General features: G+C 35.3%; 1 protein-coding gene across 1 annotated transcript in view; it reads left to right on the top strand.

Moving 5' to 3' along the window:
• The window catches only part of ntrk3a (neurotrophic tyrosine kinase, receptor, type 3a), a 390,201-nt gene extending 388,119 nt beyond the window's left edge, over positions 1-2,082 (top strand). Inside the window, exon 19 of the mRNA XM_056451313.1 lies at positions 1,246-2,082. Coding sequence (XP_056307288.1) covers positions 1,246-1,431 — 186 coding nt within the window. The 3' untranslated portion in view covers positions 1,432-2,082. The remainder of the gene's footprint in view (positions 1-1,245) is intronic.
• The last annotated feature ends 17,571 nt before the right edge of the window (positions 2,083-19,653 follow it).

Below are 19,653 nucleotides of genomic sequence, written 5' to 3' on the forward strand. Positions count from 1 at the left end.
GACAATTTAAAGTTACTGACTACTGTGTCTTTAATGTGGTGTAAAGATTATTATGTGTTATTGAAACAACAAGGAGGCAACAAAGAAATATCACTTATTAAGTTAAAACTATTATTTTGTTATTGTATTGTATTGTATTGTATTGAAATGTTCCAAAATGAAAGTGCCAAACTGCAGTTAAAGTTGACAAATGAAAAATGAAACACCCGAAATTACATGAAACTCTGGAGGAAATGTGAATAGCGCGGTGACGCAATGACGTTAATCAATTTATGTGCTATAACATGTAAAACGGGATCACGAAAGGAACATTCAAAAAGCAACTCATGTAAACACCTTATGCCGAGTTCAGACTGCATGATTTTAGCCTCGATTTTTGACTCACCGACAGGTTTTGAAAAATCACCGGCAAATGCCTGAAATTACAGACAAATCGGTGCTCGTTCACATGAGTGTGTGAACTATCAAGGACGCGATATGAAAGAATCGCAGATGAGTCGCCGATGCCCATGAGATATTTGGCGTGCTAAATATCTGGACCTGTCGGCGATTCAAATCATGCCGTGTGAAATGTGTTCTGATTGAAAATAACATCGGTGATTATCTACAGCCAATAAGAGAGCAGCATCCACTAGTGTGGGTATCTGCAGGCTAGCAGGAGGTTGGGTGAGAAGTAAAAAGCGCTCATTTTTAGTTTATTTGGACCCAAGAAATGGAGGAAAAACTAGTGAAAATTTTGGCAGGAGCACCGAGTCTGTTTGACGTGTCATCTGAGCAATCACAACTGGGTCGAAAAAGAAAAAAGTTGAGAAATTGCAAATTCTTTTCAAAAGCCAGGTGAGCAAAATAAGCACATTTTCTAAAGCTAAAGCCTACTTTTCCCATTATGTAGTTAATAACGAAAGATATATTACGTGACCTTGCATTGTTTCCATGTCACTTCTCACGTTTTTTTGGTTTTGAGATGTACTTTGGAGAAAGTTGTCAGCGATTCTTCCTAGTCATTCAGTGTGAAACCCCCTACCTTGAAACCCCCTACTATGACTACTTTGAAAATCATGTAGTCTGAACTCGGCATTAATCATATTATTGTTTTATTCAGATTAAGGCAAATAATTCGATTACTGATGTCCATGTAAACACTGGCATTAAGTATTATATGACATGTCTTTGGTCTAGAAGGTTGAAGGTTGAAGACCATACTATAGTAAGTAATTCCATTCTCCTTCCTGACTCTCCTTACAGGTAATCGAATGCATCACACAAGGACGAGTGCTAGAAAGGCCACGGCTCTGTCCCAAGGAAGTGTACGACATTATGCTGGGGTGCTGGCAGAGGGAACCGCAACAGAGGTTGAACATCAAAGACATCCAGAAAATTCTTTTTGCCTTGGGCAAAGCCACACCTGTCTACCTGGATATCCTGGGCTAGTGTTTGTTGGGAATATGTGTGGATGTCTGTCTGTCTGCGTCCGTCCAACAGAGGAACGAACAACATGGGATTAACCCAAAACTACATGTACCTTACTGCGCCACTGTCAGACACCTACAACATGGGGATGGACTTAAGTGCCTGCTACTCCTTTCGATACACTGGATAACAGTCTTTAAAAGCACTTTTACATTTTGTTTACCTGCATATAAAGATGTACAGTTCTACTGCAAGAAGAGGAGTGTCCTTTCATGATTTGATTTCCTTTAGTCTTTTTTGTTTGGTAACAGCAGCCTACTTTTAAACTCCAAAACAAGGAATAACAGAACCATCTGCTCCCTCTCTAAAAATGGAAAATGTAAAAAAACAAAAGTGGAGGGGGGTTCCTGACTGCTTGACAACTCTCCACGTTACTTCTTGTTTTTCATTTTATAAATATATATATTTTTATTTATTTTTCTTTCTCCGAGTGTGGATGTATGTCATTTTTCTTGCTAAGGGTATGTTGCCTTTCGGATATGTCAGGAGATTGGCAAGGACTTTTTTTTTGAAAAAGCCTTACTGTGCTCTGATTGGCCGGATCTTCTCTTTTGACTCTACAGGAAGTATCCAACAGGGCTTTTAAACATCCGGAGGAGCTTTTTAGCGAATGGATTAACTTGAAGGAACCACCAATCAATACAAAGGAGTTTATTTAACTAAAAAAAAAAAAAAAAAGAATGTATATAATGTAAATTTCTGTGTCACAAGAGACAGTATGTTAACTTATTTTATTTCCTGATTAGACGATTTTAGTTTCTTGGTGTGCTGTTACGGTGAGTAAATTCTATAAATATTTTGATTACATTTTAATGTTTTTTTTTTTTTCACACGTCCATAGAATGTACGTTCCTAATGATTTCCCCCTACCTACTTTCTTTTTTTTTTGTTTGTTTGTTTTGGGTGCAACCAAGAGCTAGAGAGTGGTTCATTTCCATGATGGAACAACTCATGAGATGTTGCCTCGCTCCTTGTATTCCAGAGACCATTTGCTTCTGAAATGAATGTAACAAGGAGGGTAGATTTATGTCAGATGATGAGAAAATACTCATATTCCACTCATTTACTCTCATCGCTTTTACAAATTGTGATAACACTTCTCTGCAAACATTATACCATACTTTCCTCAGAAGTGGTAGAACTAGCATGTACAAATTATTCTGCAACTCTACCACTTTCCTCTAGTAAATATTGTAGCCACTAATAGAGCCATCAAAATATAACAGAAGAGACTCTCTAACAATGTTGTGGATTCTGTCAGGTGATATTCTTCTTTTCCCTCTAATGTTAAATGACTGCAAAGACAATTTGTATATTTGAGATGAAGACTTCCTAAGACTAAAGGGCTTCTTTGAAACATACATCATTTATAGTGACATTTGTATTTTAGTGTAATGCGTTCTATCGCTCATGCAGTTTTGCTGGCTCATTCAAAGTGATCTGTGGCACAGTATTTGTCCTATGATAAATTTGCAGTCATTAAACCAAGTAAACTTTAGTTCAGCTTTAGAAGGAGCAGTATACCTATCTGTTAAAACAATTCTTGAGCATATATTAAGTGACATTTTGGAACATCTTCCTGAATATATCCAAATCCTGTATCAACGGCATTAAATACCATTTGTAGTCACGTTTCCCGCACACCCAAGGGCTCACAAATTTAGAGTATCCCAAACAACCAGTACCGTAAATGATAACTGTCAAAAACGTTCCTGCTTTTCCTGGTTCTCTATCAGGACGCATGACTATAAATTGCTATTCGAAGCAAACTGCCCATCACGGTTCCACAGAACACATTTGCGCTTAACCATAATCTCACCCTTCGGATCAGGAAAAGTTCCTGCCGTAGAGGAAGCAACTTGAACATTTGTTGATCTTGTTATGTTGTTTTTTTCCCTTGCTTCCTACAGTGGGAAGATAATTCTCTCCACATCTATGACAAGGGGGAAATTGCGAAAGTCTTTCAATAACACCGCCAGCGATGTGCTTACGTGTGATAAGATGCTTCTCATTTTGATATTCTCGTCGGGTACAGGGCCCTGCTGCAGATATTTATTGACTTTACAATTTTGCCTAGCTTGTGCGCAAAGCTTTCGTGCAGAAAAGTAACAGAAGAGATTACCCAAGTGTGGGTGCCCAGATGCATGCTTGAAAGGTTTGTGGTTTATTAGGTAAACAGACCTGCTTTCCTCTAGCACCTGCATCCCGGACGAGCCCCCATAATAAAGTTGTTTTAAAAGTGGCAAGCCACTCTGATTTTACATGTCAATTGTAGTACACAGTGAGCATTCACACCGATTTAGGTTTTTGAAAATGATTGCAGTGTTCCTGCCGTGTTAGGAGAATTCAATTGTTGGTGAAGTTGAATTCAAATCTAAAAATTATATGTTGACAAGAACATTGTTGGATAATTGGTCAATACCAATTATCTATACCAATACATATTAAGTTTTTTAAAACCTTTCATGCCCACATGTAAGCTAGTAGTATTGGTTTCATGACTGAACCACATTGTCCTCTTCTGAAGCAACATTTCGCAGTAAATAAGCTACATTCCCTCACATATTTTTTTCTCAGCATGTGTATTTATGTAACAAGTGAAAATATAAAATTGCACTTAGTTCCACTTAGTTGAGGACAAAAGGCTGCAGCTCACTGTTGTAAATCGGTCGAGGTGGTGGTTACTGAGGATTATTTGAGTCATTGGGTACATAACTGTGACTAACAGGGTTGAAAGAGTCAAACACTTCTCTGCAGTTTACTCAGTGAGACCGATCGTTGCTCAACGACCTGTGAAAGGTGGATTATACAAACGCAGCAAGGAGGGGTCGGGTGGCGTTAGCTGCGGGGAGTGGGAAGGCTGTATCTTTATCTCTTGAAGCAGTCAGAGAACTGAATTAGTAGTTTCTGTAAATGAAAGGACGCAAGCATGTAAGCCACAGCTGGTTTTAGAGGGGGCGATCAGAAGAGAGAGAGTGTGTGACAGCAGGGTGATGCTATGGCAGCTTCAGGGGTTGCCGTGACTCTAATGACTTCACCTTGCAGAAATGGGTGGAAATTACCAATGAAATGAGTTTTTGGCCTGGGCTTTTAGATATCCCTTAAATATGATGGCCAGTCTTTCGGTAATCCCCCTGAGGCAGCAAAGAGAGGTGTGTGCGGCTGTGCCGGTTTGTGTGTGAGAAAGCGAGAGGTAGGCGAGATGAATCAGTGAAGGTCACACACTAACATAGTGGATAGAAGTGCCACAGCGCTGTCTGTTGGCAGGCTAACAGAGTTGAGTTAAGCATTCAGAGCTGTGAGGCAAGCAGAATCTCCCTCTCTCACTTACCGCCACCATGGCAGCGAACAGGCGCAGGGCGATTGATGAGAGGTTTAAGACCTTAATCATCAGGAGAAGAAGCGAGGCAGGAAGCTGGAACATTACGTCTGGAATGAGCTCTCTTTCAGCACTTCATAACCCTGCAGAAGGGCTGCAGAAACCTCGACACTGTCACGCTTCACAGCTGATCTCAGATCAGCTCTCTCCTCATCCATTTATCCTACCTTCTGTGGCTCTGATTTACCAAAGCATTTAGTGCATGCAAGACTGCCTTAGTAAGGCAAACTGAAGATGAAAAACTTTAATTGCCCAATCACTGGCAGAATTGCTAAAATCAAATACAGGCAACATGTTTTAAGACGGCACATGTTAACTTTTTAGCTGAATTACTGCCTTTGATATACTCCTTTCCAAGCAAATACTAATCCAAGAGTAGCTTCTTTCTAAACCAGTAACAACCCCATTAAATTAGCCAAGCAGCTTTAAAAACTCATTTAACACATCCAACACTTGATGTGGCCACCTGGAGCATTAATCTCCAAGAGATGCAGTCACGCTGAATATCTTACTGATTGAATCTGTTATCCCAAATCGTTGTTGCTGCAGATCTTCAGCTGTCATTGTGGCACACATAAAACAAGCTATCCGGTTTTCGCCTGCAGGATAAAACTCATTTTCATTGCCTTCAAAACATTTAATTAAAGATCTGTATCTGATTTGAAACCCCACTTCTAAATTACAAATGAGACTACCAGAACAAGTCCTTATCTACCTCCAATGCATTGCCACTTAAGTACTCTTAATGTAGTCTGCAAAGAAGTACTGCCAAACTTGTGGTTGATTCGTGGCACACTATGCTGATGATACAATTTATTTTGTACATCTAAAGCAGAGATGTCTTAGAAAGTATCAGCTGCATTTTGAGAAGCTTACTCAGCTCACATTGCACTTGCTGTTCACTCTGGGCACATGGACAAGAATGTGAATCTTGTTACTTAGGACGTAAAGTGATCTATAGTTTAAGCCAGCAGATCTCCTGAGCTGTGGGAAAAGCTGAACCCGCTTCCAAGGACAGTTGTGCATTTAACTCGGAAAGCCTGGCCAAATGCAACTCCCGATTTCTTTTAAAACGGAGGTTAAAATTGACTGCGGCATTAAGACTTCAGATGGGGATGTCACCCCAGAGCAATCTCCTGCACTGTCAGCAGACTTTGACATCTAGATTAACCTTGCTTCTGTGAGCGTGCTGACGACTCTCATTGGGATGCTAGAAGCATCTCGGATCTTCTATTCCAAAAGTACTTCGGCCCCCTCTTTCCCTGTGTGAACAGGAAAGTGGGGAGCATGAGCCAGCACATACACAAAATATCCAAGGGAGGTCCTTATGTGTGTCCATGCTGGAGGGGATGTTATCATTTTTGGAACGGAAATGTTGAACAAATGGCGATCTATTCCAGTCTTGCCACCATTCCCTGAGTTTACCAGTCCGCCAGCAAGCAAAAGACATGCCAAAGGGTCTAGGTGGACATCTTATGCCTCTCTCTCTCTGTCAAGTCTTTTCCTACAGAACATTTTATTTCCTAATAAAGACTACGGCCCTTTGTTCCACAGAAGAATACGTGTCAATCAGAACAAAAGGGGGAGTGAGATCCTTTGAGCTTTTGCTCAGGCTCTTAAATGTATTATTCAACCTTGTTCCACTCTCTGGTCAAATTGTGAGAGAAAGTTGTTTTACGAAGGTGATTACGACAAAGTAGTTCCGACTTGAAAAGTTATTTCACCTGTAATGGTTTCTTTTTAGTTGTGCCAGATAATGACTGTAACCCTGTTGGTCAAAGCTTAGCATCTAAGCAATATGGCGATTAATCGTCACCCCATTTGGTCATCCAAGTTTGTTAAAATCAACTGCCAGTTGTCAACTCAATTAGAAGCCGACAAGTACTTTTTTCTGTCTAGCAGATATCTTTATAAATGTCTTTGGTGTGGTATGCCTGTGTGCAAGTGACTTGCTCCTGCAAACAGTCTTGGCTTGCCCAGACACCCCAATATAAAAATGGCAGTTACTAGCAAGCCAAAGCACCTTTGGTAGCAACTGCATGATTATAACTGTTAAGGCGCAACATAAAACACTGCCTAATTCACATAACACACAAATGATCTGAAGATTTAGAGGCAAATGGTTAAGAGCATGGAGACACTAAGGCTTTCTAACTGGAGGACCGACTGCTGAGAAACCACTTAAAATGTCTTCATTAGCAGCACGGCTAACAGTAGAACACACCAGCAGTGTTAAGAAGGTGCTAGCAGGGACCCATACAATAACCTAACTAAAAATAACGCTGTGAGAAGGATGGATAGAGCAGTAGTGGGGTGGTGAGCTTGTGACTCACTCCGTGCTGCCTACGTTTGCCTCAGAGCTTGGGTGACATTTCAGATCACAGCTCATCTGCACTTGTGCTGCCACCCACAACACCATACGTTTAAATGAGGCTACTGCAAACTAGCCTCTGACTGCAGCGTAACAAGAACATGTTTGAGTCACAGTTACAGTGCGACATCTGGCCTTTTATTTTCAATGAAATCTGTCATTATCAAGCTGACATTATAGTTCATGACATGTTTAGCATATTTAGTATGTGGTCTTTTAAAGTCCCTAGGAAAGTTTTTTTTTAGATGTTAACATCTATGTTAGACTTAAGGATATCGATATGTTCCACAAACAGACAAAATTCACATTAAGAAGATATAAATATCCAAAGCTTGCAATTTGTCACTTCCACCTACTAATGGCCCATTTCTACTGAGTAGTATGGTACAGTACAGTATGGTTTGATGCGCTATTATAGCCATTTCCACTATAAAAAAGTACCAAAGAGCAAACCGTGCCATACCACTTTTTGGGTACCCTTTCGAAAGGGTACCTAGCACAACAAAAGTACCAAAAAGCGGAGCAAGACGTGCAGCTGAACACTATTGGTTTACAGAGATACGTCACTAGCTCGTACACAAGCCAGGAGAATGAAAACAATGGAAGCGCCATTTTTAAATACACAGCCGAGACATTACATCGTAATAGTATATACATATAATAACGAGCCATGATAGACCCAAGCTTAAACAAACCTTGTCGTCATCTTGATGAGAAGCCACAAAGCCAAGAAGAAGAGCAGAATCTACCCTGTGCCCCGTTGTTGTTTACAAGGCCGTCTAAAGCACGAGAGTTTAACTTTCTCGACAGAGAGAGAGAGCTCACGTGCGGTTGCCACGCATCTATATTTGAAATAACGAACTTCTTGAGCTGATAATAATAGCGTACATGTGATTAGTGAAGTGCTTTTGATTTCCGATCCCTTCAGGTACCATTGGTACTTATTTGGCAGTGGAAACGCAAGCCTGATAAAGGTTACCCGTATCTTACCGTACCATACAACTCAGTGGGTCATAAATGGATTAACAATTTTTTTGACGTCACCTCATACTTCAATATCTTTTGACCAATCAAAGGCTCTATAGTATGTCCCACCCCGTTTAAGATGTTTAAAGTCTGCATTTCATTTGATACACTAGAGTTTAAACACTCACAATGACAGAGTTGTGAGAAAAATAAACACTATTGGCTGTTTTTCTTTTAGAAAAGGGAGGAGCTACACTATGTCCTGCCCTGTCTTCATATTTCAGTTGAAATTACATCACACCTCAAACAAAACTGCACATTTCAAAGTGCTTCATAAGACCTTTAATGCACTTCATAAGGTCGTGACAAAACAGAAAGAGGAAAATGGTGAGATCTGGTTCAGTGTCTACTTGTGTTCTTTTACTGGTGCACCCAATGCTAACATGATCATGAAAGTGTTGTTTATTACTGCAGTCCATAGAGACTAACATTTCAGGCCATTGCTTTCAGAGAGTGTTTGATGGCTGAGCGACAGCAAGAGAAAGAAGGTCAGAAATAATGAATTGGCCTTAAGTCACAGAAGCAGCAATGTAGGACACATATGCTTTATTAGGCAGCGGAGTAACAATCATTTTTCACACACAGGGATGTTTTAGAGATTAAATGCTTTTAGAAAATAACTTTTCTTTTGTACAGTATGTTGAAGAGTTGGTTTCAGGGCAGCTCTGTTGATAAAAAGTGGGATAGTATGCTCATTAAATAATTAGCAAAAAATAATAGGTCCCATTTCTGACACAATAGTCATATTATACTTGCTGCAAACCATTTGCTTTCAGAGTGATGGCTCTTTTAGACTTGCTAGGATAATATATGTTAGCCTTATATATTTTGCTTTTAGTATGTGTTGATCAGGCTTGATTTTAATTTCTTTTTTGATGGGCTTTTGGTGAAATAGTGACCAAAAAAGCTGTTAGTTATAGTATGATCTTCCTCTAACAAGAACACTCAGGCTTACTATTAATAATTTCTTCTCTTTTACTCTTTTTTTTTTTTTGAGAATTGATCCTAATATGGAAATATAATGATATAGCAGAGTCATCTTTGATAATGTAAGGCATAATAACCTTCTTTGAACAATTCATATACACATCAGTCACTGGAGATAAGGCAGTGTGTGAATTAAGCAATTTTTTTTTTTTTCTAAATTTGGGGAAGCCTTTAAAGATTGGTGATTAATGAATGGCAATTTAGATAAGATTATTTCTTTGGTCTTTTGTGGAATGTTCTTTTTCAGGGAATCCATTCAGACTGAACTTCCCTTGTTTGCGTAATAATATAAATCTTGTGATGAAAGCCATAGATAGATAGTCTATTTGGTATTTAAAGCCATATAAGGAAGTGTGCTAGGAATCACATTAGAGCATATGCACACTAGAGGTGTTTTACTGTACATGACAACTAAAATAGGACAAACATTATGCATATTTCACCATTTATTTACACAAAAACAGTTTAGGGAGCCTGAAAAAAACTTTTCGAATATATATGTAAACTTCTAATTTCTTGACAACCAAAACAACAATGGTTGGCTACACGGCCGTAAGAGCACATGACGAAAGTGTTTCTTCACAAAGTAAAGCCTGGCATGCATAATACAGCGTCTTTTGTTGTTATCATGACAAAACTGGGGTGACAAATATTTGAAAAAGGTTTAGTACATGCATGTCGTGGCAAGACTGATGTATAATCATAACCTTCATTTTACTATTATTATTTTTATTATTATTATTAAAAGTGACAACATTTACTCACCCTACACTTAGATTCCAAACCTATTTAATTTTCTTTTTTTCTGCTGAATACAACAGAAGATATTATGAAGATTGCTGGTAACAAGTGTTTTTTCTTCCGACAATGGATACAGTTTCTTCTGTCAACTATTTCTTTTTGCGTACAACATAAGAAGCTCATATAAACTCAGAACAACTTGAGGGAGACTAAATGACAAATAAAGTTTCATTTTTAGAGTGAACTCAGTGCTTAATTTGAGAAAACATAGTGTTTTTTCCCCATACATGCATTCTGTATCACCAATTTTAATGCGTATTTTGGAGATACGCATAAAAAAACAGTTGAAGGAAACACCATGGTGCGCATTTATTTATTATTTCTTTTATGCGATATTCCTGTTTGCGCATAAATTTAATTAACATTTTTGGATGGAAACATAGCTATTGACACAGTGCAGTGATTCGCCTCTGATTGCACTATTATTGTGTGTAATTACTTGTGCGAACTCCGTGTTTGGTGTCAACCCAGCATTTGATGCTCTGTCACCATTTAGTGACATCACATTTTGTGAAAACTTAAAGTGAGCGGTTATCAACGATTAAATCGCCATTTATTTGCTACTTTTGTTATTCCGGAAATGATTCAATTAGAAATTAAGCACTGGGTGATCTATATCCTTAAATTCTCTTGTGTCTGATCGCTTTATTATATGTCAATCAGGGAAGAATGAGTGGGAAAATCACGCAAGGTCTGCAATAGAAGCAAAAGAAATGTTGTCCCCCTCTCACAATCTCAGTGTTAAATCCAATCGAACCCCCCAAAAAAGCCACAGCAGGAACTGACATTTCCAACATCGTTTTTAAAAGCCGACCTCAGCTATATTGAAGTCTGCAGGCAACAGGATTCTCAACCCAACATTATGGCTTGCCATGTATTGTTTTGTCCATCTTTTCATCTCTCAAACATCCTGGCCCTCCAGCTAGCGGACGTACACTTGAAAACTAGATCTCAGAAAAAAAAGGACAGGGATCTGGAATGCAGGGAGAGGAGATAGAAATCCTGATCATGTATGTTTCCAGTAACCCATTACGACGTTGATAGATATCAGCGGAAGAGAAATATATTATAAAGGAAGCTGTATCGCAGCGTCCTCAAATCCATTTCCACAACTTCAGTTTAGTTTAAAAGCTTGTTCATTGACGCCATTGGTATTGATGTCATTAGGCCGTGTATACATTGAGCGATTCATAAAATTGTGTTAAAAGGAAACTCATATTAGCAACATGTGTGTGTGTGTGTGTGTGTGTGTGTGTGTGTGTGTGTGTGTGTGTGTGTGTGTGTGTGTGTGTCACTATCATTATAGTATTCATCTTTCAACCTAATATATTTCTCTTCCTGTGAACTGTGTGTGGGGAAAACAAATCTGTTGCAATATTAAACTGTGGGGGACATCTAAGCTACACATCTGTTTATATACGTGGTCTTTTTCATCTGGGCTAATGCGACGACAGCAGTCGGGTTCAAACGTCTGAATATTTATGTGTGCAGATACTTTGTGTTTCCATCGCCACCGAGCTGTGTACGGTTTGAAAAATAATAACTTTGTGACACCCCTCTGGCATCCGCAGTAATGTATTTTCCATCGGAGAAGTCCTAGCTGAAGTGCTGACTTTACGATTTCTCTTGAATATTTCTATCATCTTGTCTGAACCCTCGTTAGGATGATGAAGGAACGAGGTGTGGAAAAAAAAAAAATCTCTCACGGTTCCTCTATTTGTAACTCATTGTTAATCCACCTGTGTTCCGTTTACTGATCCATCTATAAACTAAAAACAGCTGTAACTAAACTATGTATCCTATGATGATTTATGTAGACTTATTCTATAAATAAAAAGAAAAAATACACTTGTCTTTGTGTGACTTCAAAGTTTTATTGTATATATAGGGGTCAAATTCGTAAACATTTCTTTGTCTTCCATGACCGCTTGTTATAATAACTGCTGTTATTATAAAAAATTTCAAACCTGTCCTATGGTGTTACTGTCTCTATCATACAGTGGTTCAATAAATTAAAATGCTTAGAAATTAGCATTAAAGGCCATTTTAATAAATAGTGATCATCTTTTAACAGACATGTATTTCTAAAAACATACTGTAGGACCTTGATACATTTTGTCACTGTATCCAAAACCATGTCCTCTGGTGTGACACTATATATGTTAATTTTAAATCATCAATTCAACAGAAAACTTTAATAAGTTGAAAGACTCCATTCAACATCATGTGACTGAAGCCCCCATAATGTTTATCTGTTAAGATTTGTCTCGGAATATTTTAGATTTAGCTTTTGTAGAGCTACCATCATTTTTTCTTTTTTTGTCCTTTGTACATAATTTATTGTCCATATTGTCTTATACACCTCTAATTATTGACAGTTTATTGAAATATCCAACAAGTCATGGAGAGAAGTATTATTCATAATTTCATATAAAGTAAATAATGTTATTTTGTATTCTCTCAATTAGGAACATTGTACAGTACAGTACAGTATATATATATATATATATATATATATATATATATATATATATATATATATATATATATATATATATATATATATATATATATACATACATATATATACATACACGCATACATACACACACACACACACAGTGAAATAATTGAAAAAAGTTAGTGATCTCTTACATTTTCTTAAACATCAGTCTTCAAGCTACAAAACTAACAATTGTTTTCTTCAGAATTTGTCAAATAAAACATGTACATTCATTAAAATGTCTTAAAGTATTTTAGCTTTTGCTATGTCACACCATACAAACATTTTAGAGAACAGTATATACAGGTTTATACACTGAAATAATTGCAAAAGTTAGTAATTTTACTTAAACATCAGACTTCAAACTACACAAATAACAATTATTTTCTCTAAATATGGTCTAATATGTCACACCATAGGACATTTTACAGTAGTATATGGGTATATACAGTGAATTTATTAAAAATAAAAGTGATCTCTTAAATTCTCAAACATCAGACTTTAAGCAACAAAAATAGCAATCGTTTTTTTTAATGGTTAAAAAACAGGTATATTCATTAAAATGTCTTAAAGTACTTTAGTTTTTGCTATGTCACACCATAGGAACATTTTACAGTACAGTATATACAGATATATACACTGAAATAATTGATAAATTCGTGACACTTTAAATTTTACTCAAAATCAGACTTCAAACTACGAAATAATTTTTTTCTTTAAATATGGTGAAAAAAACATCTATATTTGTTAAAAATGTCTCAAGAGACTTTTGATTTTGCTGTCACATCATAGGAAAATTTTAGAGTGTATATATATATATATATATATATATATATATATATATATATATATATATATATATATATATATATATATATATATATACAGAAAAATAATTAATAAACACCTTAAATTTTACTCAAACATCAGATTTCATGTATATTTGGTACAAATGTCTTAAAGTACTTTAGTTTTTGCTGTCACACCATATGACATTTGACAGTACAGTATATATGTATATACAGTAAAATTATTGAAAAAAGTTAATGATCTTTAAAATTCTCAAACATCAGACTCTCAGCTATAAAAAAAATTTACATTCATTAAAATGTCTTAAAGTATTTTAGATTTCGCTATTTCACACCATAGGAACATTTTAGAGTAAAGTATATAGTTATATACAGTGAAATAACTGAAAAAAGTTAGTGATCTCTTAAATTTTCTCGAACGTCAGACTTTGAACTACAACAATCACAAATGGATTCTTTAAAAATGATCAAACAACATGTATATTTGTTAAGGAAATGTCTTAAACTACTTTAGTTTTTGCTGTCACACCATACAGTAGGAACGTTTTACAGTATAGCAAAAAGTTATATACAGTGAAATAATTAAAAAAGTTGTCTTAAAGTGATCTTAAATTTTACTCAAACAACAGACTTCAAATGACAAAATTTTTTGTCAAAAAACATGTATATTCATTAAAATGCCTAAAAGTACTTTGCTTTGTCACACACAGGAACATTTTACAGAACATTATATACAGGTTTATATAGTGAAATAATTACTAAAGTTAGTAATACCTTACATTTTAAACAACAAACTACAAAAATCACAAATGAATTCTTTAAAAATGGTCAAAAAAACAAAAAACAAACATGTATATTAATTATGTCTTAAAGTGCTTTGAAAACATCATGTTTAATGTCACCTGATATTTCTGGAGAAACTGGTACAGTATTCAACATTTCTGAATTTCTATTTTTGAAAATAAAAACATGAAAAGTTTGATAATAAAAATATGATACTATTATCCATTTTTATACATTAGAACATGACCTGCGTCCTTACTACATTGGTTTCAGAGTGTTTGATTTTGATTAATAAATAAAGATTTTTTGATCATTATTTACAGCCCACATACACTAAAATATCATAACATTAGTTTATGTATACAAATGAATTCCAAGCTTATATTACAAGACTTCTTGTAAAAAATCTTATTCAACTGTTTAGTGTTTACACTGAAGTATGTATTTTGAATTAGATTTCATTTGTATGAGCATGTATTATTTATATATTTTTAAATGTAAAGGCCGTATATTTTGTGATTTTAATGTAATTGTTACCCTGAATGACAAACAAACATTATTTCAACTATATTTTTTGACAATTTAATTATAGATTAAACATTTAAACATAGTAGACATGTATCCCATTTAAGAAGTAAATAACATCTCTTTTGTTAATTTAAAATAATGAAGACAACAAAAAGGTCTCGTCTTCAATTAACCTGTATGTGTGCAAATTCTTTATAGTGTAATGTATCTTTTCCTAAAACAGTTATCCTTCAAATAAAGCAGGCAAATCTGTGACTATATTAACAGTAGTCACCAATACTTGGCCATATTTTTCCATCAACGTCACTCCTGAAGCTTTATACAGCCTGAAATACAGCCCAAAGTCATCATGGGCACAAACAGGGCACCTTTCCTAGATCCTCAAACCCCTTTAGTTTCTTTTGCCATCTGACCTTGAGAGAAATAACTGTCTCCTCATTCACACAGCGGGCCAGAGAACATGATATAGCGACTGCTGCCACCATGGCCATATATTACGGGCACCCAAATCACTCTGCATCCATGACAGCCTGTCTCCAGGGTGGGGAGGAGGAGGCAGTTTTTGAGCCTTCATACCTGCACTGTGGCGATAACCTCTTTAGTCCTGACCTTTTCCAGAGATGCAGTGTAAAGCAGCGTCCTCTTTTAACCCTCAGCAGAATCCTGCTTCACAGACAATAGCAAATTAGACCTCGTTTGGAGCCCTAGGTAACTCACACCAGTGACAGACCTATTTTTCATAATTATTTATAGGGGACGCATAGGAGCAAGTGCATACGAAAGAGGAAATGCACAAGAGAAAAAAAAAAACAACAACAAAAAAAAAAACACCTAAACAGTTCATTAAAAATGAAGCTCATGATCATAATGAATTGTAACCCTTCTATAAATGTTTATAATCAAGCATAACAATACTATAATTGTATCTATATAGACAAAAGCAAATTCTATACTGCACTCTAAATAATAACTCCAGAGGTCTGTTACCACTAAACAGTTTAATACATTTTTGTAACTTAAAAATTCTAAATTGCTGATTAAATTGTTATCTAAAATTTTTTATCTAAAAATTATCAGATAAAACTTTTAAGTTGGCAGAATAAATTTATTAAGTTTCAAAATAATGATAATTACATCAACTTAAAATGTGGCCAATTTAAAGGTAAATATATCCATCAATTAGTTTAAAACAATATTTAACTTGTAGCAACCCAAAGAAATTGGTTTAATAACTCCATTTTTCCTCACTAATGGAGTTGTTTTGTATTTTTAAGTCCACACACTGATGTGTTTTGTTATTTTTCATACTGTTTATATGGGGTAGTACATGTTTTTGTTTTGTAAAACAATGATAATCTGTGGTTTAAAACAAATAAAAAAAATTACTGGAAAACAAAAATGTTGTTGTTAAATGTATTTGTTACAAGCAACTAAACCAACAGTAAATTTGAAAACAAACAAAAAATTAAACAATTTCAGCTACGTAATTTATTTTGAGGTACTAAATTTGAAAACTTGCATGTAATTAAGTACATAATACTGGATTTTTTTTATTCAAATTTTTAAAAACTAGTTGAAACAACTTAATTTTTTGAGTACCGACTTAAAATGGAGTTTATGCTAAGTAAAAATGCCTCTGATTGAAGAGGAAAAGGTCATTTGGCTAACATAATAAAATTTTTGTCTGAACTTAAATATGTTGATGCAAACTGTTGCGTTCACTTTTTTATTTATTTTTTTGGTCTAAACAATCATTTTTAGAATGTGATAATGAAAGCTACATTTATAACAGTGTTATAAATAATTAATGCATTATATTTTTTTATATACTTATTCATAACACATTGTACACTGATGTATACATGATTATATTAACAAAGACCCAGTCTGCAATGTTAAAATGTTACAAAGAATCATTAATAAGTTGACAGATATTGTTCTGTTAAATAAAGGAATGATTTTATATTAAGATTTGAGTCCTGTTGCCTTATAAATGCCTATTGTGAGTCACTATCTTGCATAAATGCATCATTGATGGCTTGAAGTGAAAATAGGACACAATTGTCCACATGCAAATGTTAAGAAATCATGCACCATTATTATTCATATTTTACATAAAGTGTGGTTCTTCTAAATGTACATTATCTTACATTTCAATAGCCACTAAACATTAAAACAGAGACATTTTCAGCATCTAAACATACAAAACTGATGTTTACTTAACATCAGTTTTGTAAGTAATTATTTACGTAATCAATACTTACGAAACACGACCAACTCATTAATACTTTTAAATCAGTGTATAATGTGTTATGTACATGTATCCTGACTAATTAAATGCAGCACAATAACTATAGCTTATACCTATTATACAACAATATATTATGTTATGAGTACACCCCTCGCAAATCTTTCATTTAAATTAATATTTTCTATATAGCTTTACAATAATATATTTATATGCATTAGTTTAGTCAGTCCTGAAGCCAAATCTGCAGCTAATCTAACAAAATAACTGATGATAAAGGTCCATAATGAATACGCTCAAATGTATATGTTAGTAAAATAGCTGATGTATTTTATATTTGCCATGATGACAGTAAATAATATTTTACTAGATATTTTAGATGCACTTCTACAGCCTAAAGTGACATTTAAAGGCTTAACTAGGCTAATTAGGTTAAATAGACAGGTTAGGGTAATTAGGCACGTTACTGTATAATGATGGTTTGTTCTGTAGACAGTTCTGCAGACAGACAAAATTAGCTTAAAGGGGCTAATAATTTTGACCTTAAAATGGTTAATGAACATTTTGAAACTGCTTTTATTCTAGCCAAAATAAAACAAATTAGACTTTCTCAGGAAGAAAAAATATTATCAGACATACTGTGAAAATTTCCTTGCTCTGTTAAATCATTTGGGAAATATTAAAAAAAAAATGTAATTCAAAGGGGGCTAATAATTCTGACTTCAACTGTATATAAAAAAGAGCAAAATCCATGAGAAACAAAACATGTATACAATTTTGTTTGAATTTTGTAGTTTGTATTTTCCCCAATATTGAATTAAAATGTATTATCTTTCTATTTCTAAAGATTTTCAGTGACTAAAATATTTTAATAAACATATCTGTTTAATAAATCAGTTTTGTTTAAATGTAACATAACAAATTACAATTTTTATGCTTGATTATAAATAACTATAATCACAGTTATAATTCATCATGAGCTCGGGCTTCATAAAACGCGTTATCAAAATATACTGAATAACCTGAAACCCACCCTAGTAACTACATAAAAATACATTTAAATGCACTTGACCAAATCTTAGTAATGCCCTGGCAACTAGTAAAAATAGTTTAGCACCTGCATAGCAACATAATTTTGTACTAGGAAGACATTGGCTGCATCTGAAACCGCCTGCTACTCAGTAGGTACTGCATTTGAATATAAACGTACTACTCGGCCGTTAGAAAAATACATTCTATACAGTATGAATGTGAGCAGTATGAATGGAATTCTGATGTACTACATCTGCCATTTTGTCATGGTCACGTGATCTACCCGTGTCAGTTGCATCGATTCACTCCCATTCATGAATTCTCTCATGGGGCATCATAGTATAACGCAGCGTGCATGGGATGCACACTTCAGAATCTCGCCAAAAGTAGTAGGTCATCCGGGTACTTCTTGCATACTGTTTTTAGCGTACTATATAGTATGGAAGTATGTGGTTTTGGATGCAGCCACTATCAATACCCTGGAATCTACCCGAAACATCCTAATAGCAGCAAAATGTAAGATGACCAATTGTAACCGCATAGTGTTACCCAACCACGCTACCAACCGCATATCAACAAACCAATAAAACAGCTTAGAATACTTTAACATCACACAGGATCTTGACAGAACAACATAATGCAGTAATAACTACTAAGGATCCTTAAATTCAGAAAATCCTGGCAACCACTAGCAATTGCTTAGTAATGTACAAAAAATAATTTAGAAAGGCTTAGCAATGCCCTGGCAACCACATACTGTAGTAATACACTTAAAACACTTCAGCAGGGCCCTGGCAACCACATTTGTAACCACATTAAAATACATTTATAAAACTACAGTAGCACTCCCTTGAAAAATCACACTAGCAACTGCATAGCAAAACACCAAAAAGAATAAATGCTTGGGAAAATACCACAAGGAACAACCTAGCAACTGCATAACAATCACCGTGACTAAATGGTCATATTTTGCAACACTTTCACATTTTCCTGCCAATGCAACACAAATCTGCTACTGGTGCCACTTATAAAGTAACAAATACTTGAAGGACGGAAATCAATGTACTTTTTCAGTCATGTTAATTGTTCAAAACCATCAAATAGCTCAAAAACACCAAGGACATCAACGCTCTTTGAACCAATCCAATAAATCTATGCTAAAATACTCTAAATTAACAAGGCGATATTTTCTAAGAACAGGCCTCACATAAGCTCCAGAACAAGCAAGTAGGGTGAAAATGGCCCAAACAAGATCATGGCTACAGTATATCCGCAGGGTATATGCAGGAATCCTAAAGGAAATGTCAATACCTTTTTAAGACTTTTTAAAGACCTTCTCAGAATATTTTAAGACCTCGTCTCCATTTCAAGTTCTAATCAGTATCAAACTTTTAACTTAATAAACTATTGTTAATAAACAGTTGAAGTTAAATTAATGAATGGAGCACAACCGTGCAACAGAACTTCGATAAGCTCTGAAGAAACAAACCTTGAAAGAATAAATTACGCAGTTGTTTTCAGCAACGGGCTTCAGCCACTGTTTAAACTCTTCTTTCTCCAACCAGGAGTATGCAAATATGCATTATCCCATTTTGCCGTCTGTTTTGCTCTATGGCAGGGCTATTTAATTAGTTTGTCATGGGGCCAGTTCATGAAAAGCATCCCAAATGAGAGGCTGGAGAGATATGCCTTGCAATATGAGTGATGACACAACAG

The sequence above is a fragment of the Danio aesculapii genome, chromosome 25 (assembly GCF_903798145.1).
Source record: "Danio aesculapii chromosome 25, fDanAes4.1, whole genome shotgun sequence".
NCBI lineage: Eukaryota > Metazoa > Chordata > Actinopteri > Cypriniformes > Danionidae > Danio > Danio aesculapii.